The sequence below is a fragment of the Apiospora aurea genome (assembly GCF_038362705.1).
Source record: "Apiospora aurea strain CBS 24483 chromosome Unknown utg000002l_segment0_segment0, whole genome shotgun sequence".
NCBI classification, from domain to species: domain Eukaryota; kingdom Fungi; phylum Ascomycota; class Sordariomycetes; order Amphisphaeriales; family Apiosporaceae; genus Apiospora; species Apiospora aurea.
The window spans coordinates 1,808,424-1,820,176 of NW_027117389.1; the positions used below are offsets into that span (position 1 = coordinate 1,808,424).

Below are 11,753 nucleotides of genomic sequence, written 5' to 3' on the forward strand. Positions count from 1 at the left end.
GAGGGGTGTAGGTTCGGGCAGAAAGTGGCAAGGAGAGGCATCTGGAGGGCTGGGTCACAGTCGGTGTTGCTTTGGCCCAAGACACATAGACGAGGAGCCCCCTCCTTTGGCAATATGTTTATCAACACGTCACAACCCCAGCTTGTCTGGGACGCAAACCTTAGACCTTCAACGGATGCCATTAACCTGGGGTCTCAGTTGCGTAAAGAAGGCATTGCCCAACTCAACCACCTTACCCAATACGACTTCCGTGCCTGGGGGTGCTGCACTCGCCCAACTACGTCGACAACGGCAACGCCAGCGGTACCAACAGCTGCAAAAGCACAAGATATCTCGTCAAGCCGGTCGAGAGTTCAACACCATGGATTTCACCCAGTATGGCAGACGAAGCTTTTCATCACCAGCTGCTCAGTCGACAGACGACGATAATTATTTTGTAAGTACTACCTGGCCATATGTTAATCATGATGTGAACCAGAACGATACCACTTGAGGTTCGCGCCGCTAACTAAGCACCAGACCGAGGATAGCTACAGCGATTATTATCAGGGTATCGAATTCGATTCATTCGCAACGGCGCCGCCAAATGCCGCAACTCCCATGAGTGGCAGACTACAATCTCAACCTGGTCATGTCTCAGCTGCGTCAGTCGGCAGAGACCCGATTCATACCCAACATCTAGACAAAGGATCGTTAGAGGTGGAGGGGAACGATTTCTCATGGAACCCAACTACCATGAACACTGCCGGGGCTAGCACCATGTATTCCAATTCATTCAACAGCGAAGCTGACCTTCGACACCATCCATTCCAGATGGCTGACCCTGCATACAATTTCATGGGCCTCAACAACGGCATTAGCTATTGCGACGGCCTCCCATCCAGCAGCAATGCCATGTCAAGCTCACATGTCAGCCCGACAGCCACTCATAACAGCAGTTTCTCCTCGTCACATGGCACAGTTGGTTCTGACGTCTTTGGTTCGATGAACGTTGAGCTTATGTCGACTGCATCATACATTGTCAGCACTCCACCAATGCAAACCCATGCCAAGAGCATCCCGTCACCCTTTGACTATCCTAGCTGCCAGTCTGTATACGATGCTACCATTGCAAATCCCCAGATGGGTTATGTGTCCCCCAAAGACCTGCGAAAGCACCCATCCCCATCCCCAATCCCTACAACGGCTTTCAACTCTTCAACCGAGTCACTTCCTGTACAGAACTGCCCGTTCAAAGCAGAGCCCGAGTCTCGCAACATCCTGCCCTCTATGTCATTGCGGCTGACTGCCAAAGCCAAAGGCCGAAAGGAGCTCCCCATGCCAGTGAAGCTAAGACCCTCGCCTTCGCGGTCGCCTACCCCTTTCTCACGCAGCACAGTATCCCCGTCCTCCCCTTCATCATCCGCTTCCAGCAATGCGCCGGGCAGCTTGGCCAGTCCAACAGTGAAAACATCCCTGAAGACGGGATTGGCACATCGCAGTAAGCAGCCCAAGGAGAAGCACCCCGAAGCAGAAGAATCAGACAGTGAAATGATCAGGGCCAATGCCGAGCGCGCCAAGAAGGACGAATTCCTGGTTCAGAGCAAGCGTGCGGGAATGACCTACCGGGAGATTCGGCGCAAGGGTAACTTTACCGAGGCCGAGTCGACTCTTCGTGGTCGTTACCGAACCCTGACCAAGGACAAGAATGCCCGAGTCCGCAAGCCCGAGTTCTTGGATAACGATGTAAGTCGATTCCAATCCATCAATGTCTATACTCCGTTTCGTGCTCTTTGGCACTCTGCGCTGTGTTTTCAACTGTCATTGCTCATTGCTCATTGTGATCGACCGCGCTGACTCTTTGTGCAAAACTAGGTTCTCCTGCTGAAGAAAGCTGTCCATGAGCTGGCCAAGGGCGACAGCCCCACGAAGGCCAGGATCCCGTGGAAACAGGTCGCAGATTTCATCACCAACAATGGCGGCTCATACCACTTTGGTAACGCAACTTGTCGCAAGAAGTGGGATGAGCTCGTGGCTCGCGGTGAGGCGGATCTTTAGTTGAAGTTGCCTATCTGGTCTTAACGTGATGATGAGAGTTCGTTTGTATGTATTGGGGAGGACGGGTTGATGAAGGGCAGTCGATGTCTGGGGCAACAATGTACAACAGAGAGTGAGCGCGTATTGTCCATGGTTGGTCGGTTATGTGCGAATGGCCGGATTATGCCGAGATGTAATATTTGCTGGATGTTGAGGACGTATTTACTTGCCCGAACTGGCCTGAGCATACTGTTTCAAGAGCCAGTTCGCATTGGGGGTGGTACGAAATAGCACCTCCCTGCCTGTGTAGCAATATGAAATACTTGGAACCTTGCGATCGGAGATCGAGTTCCATCACTACATTGCCTGTGCTCCTGGTTTCCAGTTCCATCGACCGTAAGTTCTTGCGAATGGCTGCGTGTTGTTTAGAGATTGCTACCAGTTGCGAGCCCCTTTGTAGAAGAAGACACGCCGATCTTGCTTAAGACCCCGAGTAACTTGTCCGGATCCTCCCTCAATGCGTCCCATTCCGCTTCGTTCTTGACGAGAGCTGTGCCCGCCAGCACGGTGCCATTCAGAGCCACCGGTCCCACCACCTCCTCCCCGGACTTGCTCCGGATCGTCGCGCCCTCGACGATGCGCGGACAGAGCGCCATGGTCGTCCTCGTCATGGCCAAGTTGTAGCTGATCCGTGCCTCCCCCTCGCCAGCGACGTTTTCGTTTTCCTCCGGGTGCAGTAGCCGTACCGCATCTTTATATAGGCGCACGTAGGCAGCATGCAACTGCTCGGCTGTGGCCCCCGACGCGATGCGGTCCGTTAGGACCGCAAACGGCACATCGGCATCGCTGCGGCTGCTCAGCGCGTCGGCCATGACCTCCCAGTCGGCACCATTCTCAGCAGACTCGAGTCCCGCGCGCATCTGGGCCACGGGCAGGAGCTGGATGTGCCGGTGCGGCTGGCTGGCGCCCGAGTGCGGGCCCGAGTTGAAGAAGGCGAAGAGATCCTGGGCTTTGGCCTCATCCTCATGGTACGCGCGGATGCACGCGTAGGCGGCGGCGATGTCATCGGGCTCGAGCACGTGCGTCTGCGGTTTTACCGTACGCGTCGCGAGGATGAAGTGCTCGGGAACAATGGCGAACTTGTTCAGGACCAGGACATGGTTTGGTGGTAGCGGGGCTATGGTCATGGAAGGCAAGGGGTTCTCAAAGGGGTTGAAGGGCTTCTTCTTCTCCCCCTTGTACCCTCCTGAAGGTGGAGAAGGCTTGGGCTTGGAGGCCAAGGCCGGGGAGAAGCGGAGCTGGAAGGCGATGCCGGAGTTGCCCGGCCTCAGGATGGCGACTTGGGTTGGATAGTATGTCAGGTCGCCCGCGACTCGCGCCTTCTCGAAGGCGGCCTTGACGAGACCGGGGAGATTTGGCGGTGCTCTGATCCCGAGCATGTCCTCGACCATTTTGTTTTTCTCTTGGCAACAATTACCGACTCATGGATAGTAGATTCTCGAAGGTATTCAGCGATCCTTATTTGCGACTGCTAAGGAGATGGATACTATCATGAGGCTTCGTGGCGTGAACAGTACTATCATCATGATCGACGCCGTTACGCCATCCACTAAGATTATGCGATCTGGGGTGGCGGCTGGGATAGCGTCCCGCCAGCGTCCCGCCAGCGTCCTGCCAGCTGCTCGTCGGCTGCGCTATCGAGCAGGCGTCCGCCCGCTCGCTTAACCGCCAGAGCTTCCAGTTTGTTTCCTATTTAGAGCGAAGAAGAGCCATAAAAATTGCCGCTGCACACATGGATTGGGCTGGAATGACTTATGGCCCCATCATGGATGATTTTGGAATTGCTTTGGACGGGGAAACCTCCGGCCACTAACAGATCGTACCGCGTGCTCCACCGTTGCCATCCCAGACCAGAGGAGAACTAAGGTTGACGATCACACAAACCCTTGGCAACAGCCCCTTAGAAAGTTTCAAACATACGCCAAATCATAGTCGTTTTGGACTAATCATCATGCGTCGTCGCCCAACTCCTTGTTCGAGATCGCACCAGAACGAGAAACGAACGAACACACAGCACGACACAGCACAGCAGAGCAGATAGCAAGCCGTGTGGAAGTGGGCACATGGAAGAAAACTAACATCCTAGCTGCTAATTGGTTCATACCTACTATGTAAGTAAACCATCCTAGGCTTTGCGGATGCGACGATGCGACGATGCGACGATGCGACGATGCGACGATGCGACGATGCGACGATGCGACGATGCGACGATGCGACGATGCGACGATGCGACGATGCGACGATGCGACGATGCGACGATGCGCAGGAAACAATGAAGGATGTTGGATGTGGCCAGTAGGTAGCAGTGGGAAAAGCACCATCCATGGCACGTGGAGGATCGACGTACGGTCATCCTCCTCCCACCACCCCGCCGCCTTCATGCAATACCAGACCTCGTGGGTTTCTACCTGCGCCTTGGTGAGCCACCATTTGATTTGAATTACCTCATTACGGAGTGTCCGCCGCAAATATCTGCTTCTCTCAGCCAAAAGAAGCTCGAAGCCATCTGGTCTTGTCTTCGGATAGAGCGCATGAACAGATATCTAAGGATAGTCACGAAAAAGAAACCCACCATCAGCCGGCCAGCCGAGAAATTGCAAACTCGAGTTGGGATTAGTTGGTTGGTTGGCTGGCAATGCAGCCAGTAATTGTTACCTCAGGTAACGCTGGATTACCTGCAGGATCTGGAACGCACATTCGGCCTTGACGTTTCAGATCCTCCTCCTCCCATATCGCTTGCTTCCAGCGCGCCGTTCTTCTGCTGTACGCCTATCCTTCGCTTTTGAGCCCGTCCTTTTATTTCCAAGAAAAAAGCGAACATCTTTCCTCGACGGGCCGGCGTTTCTTGATCGTTTCTCCATATGCAAACCCTTTGACGTCGTAGGACCTGTGTAATAAGCGCCCTCTGACATCAAGATCCATCAAGCAAGCGCCCTCTCTGTGCATGTAGGGTGCGTGCGTGCCTGTGTCGATCCATCCGTCGCTCACCACGTCACCGGTTACTGGGTTACTGCACTTGGTCTAGCGGTTGCTTGGCTTGTTCTACCATACATTCTGCGATCTGCCAGCGCCAGATTCTAGATGTTCCACGAGGAAGAACCACCACGATCGGCAGCGTGGAAGCTTTGAGAAAACTCCAAGCATCGTAAACTCTTCCAGATTACAGATTTATCTCTGTCGTCTCAATGAGGCTATTCTGTGTTAGAATGGGTTTAGTATTGGCCAAGTCATAGTAAGCCGGCCAATACGATTCAAGCTATTCGATAGGGATGCTTCAACTAGTCGCACAAATGAATGCATGAACACCTGCGCTACAATAGTCTGGCATGCAGGAACAGGCGTGAATCTTGCACGAATCTTGGTGATGGCGTCACAACAGTGCCAACGGATATGGTGCGCCATCGCGCAACTTTCCATGTTGTCTAACAGGTACTGGATCCTTCTGCTACTTTTCATCGCCCCATATGTTCGTCTTACGGTATGGCATCGTGGCCCCCTGGATGGCTCTCTGCCCAATGTCCTAGTTGCAACGGGCATGACAGGAGAATCACCGTCGCGTCCCACCTCGCCGCAACCTTATTACCGAGCGATGCGACTCTGGCGTTTGCTTTGGCCGGCGTGTACGGCTGCAGACGGAAGAGGACGTGATCAAATCCAGCAGCCCCTGTGACAAAGAGAAAGAAGTTTGCCATTCAATGAGTCATGGTACATAGATGGATGCCCGATCATGGATGTCCGTTCTACTTGGTATGGATATTTGGACGCTGGTTTGGTTTGCTCTAGTGATTTTGTTGCTGCTGCATTCCAGGTACCGAGAGAGAGAAAAAGAGCATCCCGAGGATTTGTGACCAAGGAGGACTATCCAAACCGATTGATCCATGGTGGCACCCGGCCTCAACTCAGCCAACGAACCACTTGCACTACGTCGCTTCCACTCGCTTGCACTGCCGGCCGGGCTTGGGTCTTGGCATCCGAACAATTAATATACGCGAATGCTGAAGATCGATGCGTTTCCTTCTGGGGGCCCCCGGCCGCCTGGACCTTGTCAGTTGTTGCCCTCCGCCGGCTGCCCGTTCCAGTTGCTGGCTCCTGGGTGGTGCGAGTTCGCCCCTGCCTTGTTCTTTTCGTCCAGCTGCTTGGTTTCTTCATTCCAGAGCGTGGACGGGTGGGCCACGCGCTTTTATGCGTGGGACCCCCCCAATGGCACCACGCAGCGATGTTGCCCTATAATAGGGGGCGAAAGAAAACAGACTTGATGCAATTACAGCCCGTGGTACATAATCTCAGTTGGGTTGGCAAATAGGCTGGCCAGCATGTACATGCAGGTTGGTTGGCAGCCATGCTCGGCAGTTTTCAGCCATGGCTGAAAACCAGTGGTTGACAGGCAAGACATCGCACCTCGCCAACCCGTCGGGTGATTGATGCACTAGAACGGGGATTTCAGATCTCAGCGGCTCTGATTGAACGACTCGCTCTGCGTTGCAGCGCAAGGTTGCGGAAGGGGCTGCCCCTCCCCACATCGCAGCCGGGATGCGAGGGTGATGTGCCAGGATGGTGTGGTTGCGCAGGCCTGGGCAATTAAAGTATTACAGGAGCACCTGACAAGGATGACAAGTGGTGGGTAGCGCAGTCCGCTTTAGGAAGGTTGCCCCCCCCAAGGAGCCGGCTGCTGAGTGGCAGAGGGTGCCTGAAGTGCCTGAAGTAGAAAAAGAAAAAAAAGAAAAAAGGCTGCGCCGGGCAACTCAGCATCCCTGCACAGGCGGGTTTGGGTAACAGCCTGTAGCGCTGTGCTAAAGTAGCAGTAACTCAACCTCAGGTGGCTCCCAGTGACGGAGGGCCAGTCAACGCCCGCCGCTAGCAGCAATGTGAATCCAAAAGAACGGATGGGGGGCTCTCGGCGGTCGGATATCCTGTGATGGCCAGTCATACATGCCATGCTAAGGTCAAGAATAGCTGGAAATGAGCCCAGGCCCCGGCAACTGCAAGTGCTGTGCTTGTGGGCTAGATAAAGTAGACAGGATCTGATGGATCAACGATGCCTTCGACCCCGGGTATCCATGCCGCTCCCACTAGTTTGTGCGGAACAATCCAGTGCCATAACACGGCCATCATCAACTGAGCTCCATATCGACCCGACTGGGACCAGATTTGAGGCAACGGCGAGCTTGGTATAAACTCGACCGGTTCCTGGCCGGTTTCCTGTTTCCCGTTTCCCTCCTCCTTTCCCGTCCTAACGCCCGCGGCTTGTTTCTATTCCCCCCTAAGCCCAGTGGAGGTAGACTTTGGTTTTCTAAATACACTACCTGCTGCTTCGCCATCCTATTCACTTCCTCTTCATCTCGCAACAACACAAGCACATTCTTTTTTTCTTCTTTTCCCACCAACACGTCTGGACGCATTCGTTTCGGGAGTTTTCCCACCTACGACCTACATTACTCCATCCAAGTCGGTGGCTTCTTTCCCTAGGGCAACAACAACGACGACGACTCGTTGTCCACACACCACCTTCGTTCTCCAAGCTCCTAGAACGCTGACGACGACTGGCCAACACGAACTTGACTTACCTCGACCCGGTCAACTGTCTGTTCGTTTCGTTTCTCTGCTGCCGTCGAGTCAACTCGACTGACATCATGTAAGTCATACGAGTCCTTTGTTCCACGCGTGATTCACATAGCAACTTCCCCCCACCACCTATTATTGGTGATCGCGCCTCTTCGGGTAAAAATTCATCAACAAAGGTCTCGTACATTGGGGCATTGTTCAACCTCTGATTTAATCACTCTACACTCCATGAGTTGATTGAGTTGTTTCTGGTCGACAACAATCATCATTGTCCACGAGTGTTGCTTGCCCATTCAAGTCCTTGGACTCCCATTGTGGAAATCCAATTCTTATATCAACCTGCCCAGCACAAACCAAACCTGTGTTATTTTTTTTCTCTCTTCCTCATACTCTCAAGCAAACCAATCTTCTCAAAGAGTGTTGATTTTCTCTTTCGATTATTTCGTATTTTTGGGGGACGCAGTTTTCTCAGCACTTCTCCAAGATCATCACCCATTTTGTTTTCGTTCTATATACTGATATTGATCGACAGCTCCTACAAAACACAAAACATTCTTTTCGGTGCACAAGTTATTGAAGGCCATCCACGAATAGCTGGCACTAAGCGTCAAGATGGGACTCTCCAAATTCCTAACAGCATCCGTGCTGGCCTTGGGACTCTTAAGTCCCACGCTGGCCGCTCCAACCACATCAGCCCTCGAAGCCCGCCAGGCTGACTCCAGCTACTGGGTTTCCAGCATCAAGCGCCAGGGCACTGTTCCTTTCGGCAAGGGCGACTCCAAGGTCTTCCGCAACGTCAAGGACTACGGCGCTGTTGGTGATGGCAAGACAGACGACACTGCCGCCATCAACAAGGCCATCCAGGATGGTGGCAATCGCTGCATCACCAAGTGCGACTCCCGCACTAACGCCCCTGCTTTGGTCTACTTCCCCGCCGGCACCTACATGGTTTCCAGCCCGATCATTCAGAGCTACTACACCCAGTTCGTTGGTGATGCCGTCAACCTGCCTACCCTGAAGGCTACCTCCAGCTTCAAGGGCATGGCCGTGATTGATGCTGATCCCTACATTGAGGGCCTTGATAGTGTCAACTGGTACGTCAACCAGAACAACTTCTTCCGCCAGATCCGCAACTTCGTCATCGACATCACTGCGCTCCCGCCCAGCGAGGGTGCGGGTATCCACTGGCAAGTAGCTCAGGCCACCAGCTTGCAGAACATTGTCTTCAACAGCAACCCCGACAAGTCTCCTGCCAACCAGCAGAAGGGTATCTTCATGGACAATGGCTCCGGTGGTTTCATGGCTGACCTGACCTTCAACGGTGGAGGCTATGGTGCCTTCTTTGGGTCTCAGCAATTCACCACCCGCAACATGACCTTTAACGGCTGCAACACCGCAATCTTTCTCAACTGGAACTGGCTGTGGGCGCTGCAGGACGTTAAGATCAACGACTGCAACATCGGTATCGACATGGCCAGCGGTACTACGACTAACATCCAGACCGGTTCGCTCATGTTGATGGACAGCAAGATCTCGAACACCCCTGTTGGTCTCAAGACACTGTACCGCCCAGACAACACCATGACCAACAACACCCTGGTTCTCGACAATGTCGACATGTCCCAAGGTGTCCAGACTGCCATTCAGTTCGCCGGAGACAACAGCACCGTCCTCGAGGGTAACCAGAAGATCGCTTCGTTCGCCCAGGGTCGTGATTATAGCAGTGGTACTGGCAAGGCTATGCAGGCTGCTAAGAGCGCAATTCCGGTTCCCAACGGCCTCAAGAAGGACGGCAAGGTCTTCACCCGAACTAAGCCCCAGTACGAAGACGTCCCCGCCAGCAGTTTTGTCAGCGTGAAAGCCTCCGGTGCCAAGGGTGATGGCCAGACCGACGATACCGCTGCCATCCAGAAGGTCTTTGACAGCGCCCAGGAGGGGCAGATTATCTACTTCGACCACGGTGCCTACCTCGTCCAGGATACGATCAAGGTTCCCAAGAACATCAAGATCACTGGAGAGATGTGGCCCATGATCATGGCTGCTGGCACCAAGTTCAACGACGAGTCGAAGCCCACTGCCGTCTTCCAGGTCGGCGAGCCCGGTGATGTCGGCACTGTTGAGATGTCTGACCTGATCTTCGAGACCAAGGGACCTCAGGCTGGCGCCATCCTCATGCAGTGGAACTTGGCTGGTTCTGAGGCTGGTGCTGCTGGTCTCTGGGATGTTCACTTCCGAGTTGGTGGCACTGCTGGTACTGATCTGCAGTCAGACAAGTGCTCCAAGAACCCCAACGCCACCCACCCCGCCGACACCCAGTGCATCGGTGCCTTCATGATGTTCCATGCTACCCAGACCGCCTCCGTCTACGTCGAGAACTGCTGGTTCTGGGTCGCTGACCACGAACTCGACCTCGATGACCACAACCAGATCGACATCTACAACGGCCGTGGTGTCTTGATCGAGTCGCAGAAGCCTGTTTGGTTCTGGGGAACTGCCTCTGAGCACAGTCAGATGTACAACTACCAGATCACCAACGCCCAAAACCTCTGGATGTCTTGCATCCAGACCGAGACTGCCTACATGCAGGGCAACCCTGATGCCACCACTCCCTTCAAGGTCAACCAGAACTTCCACGATCCTGACTTCAGCAACTGCGATGGTTCTACCGAGGGTTGCAAGCGCACTTGGGGTGTTCGTGTGATGAACTCGACTGACATCTTTGTCTACGGTGCTGGTCTTTACTCGTAAGTTTTTATCCCCCCCGCCCGGTCCTTATTCACGCATGCGCAGTAACTAACCATTCATCAGCTTCTTCGACAACTACGACCAGGAATGCCTCAAGACCAACAGCTGCCAGCAGAACATGGTCAGCGTTGAGAAATCGAGTGTCCACATGTACGGTCTTAGCACCAAGGCTTCCGTCAACATGCTCACTGTCGATGGAAAGTCTGTTGCCCTTGACAAGGACAACCGTAACAGTAAGTGCCACATTCTATAAGATCCCTGAATGCTCTCTATCATTGTTTGGCTCGACTAACTCGTCTCCTTTACAGCTTTCTGCGCTGCCATTGCCAAGTACGAGTCCAACGGAGGACCTGCTGGTGGCGCTGCCCCCGGTGGCGGCTCCTCTGGAGGTGGCTCGTCATCAGGTGGTAGCTCCAGCCAGGCACCTAAGCCCAGCACACCTACTCAGTCCCAGCCCGGTAGCTCTTCGGCTCCTTCTGCTCCTATTGCCCCTCCCGCAGCTTCATCCCCAGGAAGCGGTTCCGGCTCTGCCCCCGCCTCCCTCTTACCCCGCCAACCCTATTCCAGCTACGACTCCTCAGCCTAGCACTGGAGCTCCTCAGGGATCTCAGCCAGGATCTAAGCCATCCGAGACGACCATTCCCATTCCTTCTGGGTCGGGTGGCTCCGGTTCCGGAAGCTCTGGATCTGGAAGCTCCGGCTCTGGGAGCTCTGGCTCAAGTGGTTCTGGCGCGGGAGCACCAGTTCCTAGCCCATTCTACACCACGATAACGATGACAGCAACTGTCACTGTACCGGGTGCCTGCGGCACGTCGGCATAGGCGGCTACGCCCGCTCAGACTGGGCAATGGAGTGTGCCCACGAGGACGACAAGCATCTATAAGGCAACCCGGCCGCCCACGACGAGGAGCGTTTACAAAGCATCCAGACCCGCAACAAGTTGTTGATGCGAATCACGGATCGTGACGATCGACCTGTTCTCTTCACTTCGACACAGCCTACCTTTTAGGCACTACGTTTTACTCTTCTCTTCTTCTTCACTTTTTTACTTCTTTATTTGGCCCCAGAGGCATTGGCACGATCTTCCTATTTACGGAACAGGACAGGGTATGATTGCATTCACGACCAGTACGGGATTGGTCTAGGGGAGTTTCGGCTAGACAAGCAACAAATCAATGGCAATGTACAGAGCGGGTGAATGCCCAGCAGCAGACAGTGTGGATACCCGATTTGTTTCTTGATGATACTTGAGCAACACACCACCGCGGAACGGAGAGGCCTGACACAGATGATGGCACGGTGGAATAACAATAAAACACATGACACATAGGTTGCTAGTAGTATTCAATATTGAATGTTCATGAATAATT

General features: G+C 53.9%; 3 protein-coding genes across 3 annotated transcripts; 2 read left to right on the forward strand and 1 right to left on the reverse strand.

The window, feature by feature from the left end:
• Positions 1-1,122: 1,122 nt before the first annotated feature.
• On the forward strand, positions 1,123-2,037 carry PG986_002959 (uncharacterized protein; the record flags this gene model as incomplete). The annotated part of the gene is made up of 2 exons (XM_066839181.1): positions 1,123-1,725; positions 1,855-2,037. The coding sequence occupies 2 exons, from the start codon at positions 1,123-1,125 to the stop codon at positions 2,035-2,037; spliced, it is 786 nt and encodes a 261-aa protein (XP_066704245.1).
• A 404-nt stretch (positions 2,038-2,441) lies between these two features.
• On the reverse strand, positions 2,442-3,467 carry PG986_002960 (alpha-galactosidase; the record flags this gene model as incomplete). Its single annotated transcript, XM_066839182.1, has 1 exon — positions 2,442-3,467. One exon carries the CDS (start codon positions 3,465-3,467, stop codon positions 2,442-2,444), a length of 1,026 nt encoding a protein of 341 aa, XP_066704246.1.
• Positions 3,468-8,250: 4,783 nt separating this feature from the next.
• Positions 8,251-10,969, forward strand: PG986_002961 (pectate lyase superfamily protein-domain-containing protein; the record flags this gene model as incomplete). The annotated part of the gene is made up of 3 exons (XM_066839183.1): positions 8,251-10,382; positions 10,447-10,616; positions 10,692-10,969. 3 exons carry the CDS (start codon positions 8,251-8,253, stop codon positions 10,967-10,969), a joined length of 2,580 nt encoding a protein of 859 aa, XP_066704247.1.
• Between the last annotated feature and the right edge of the window lie 784 nt (positions 10,970-11,753).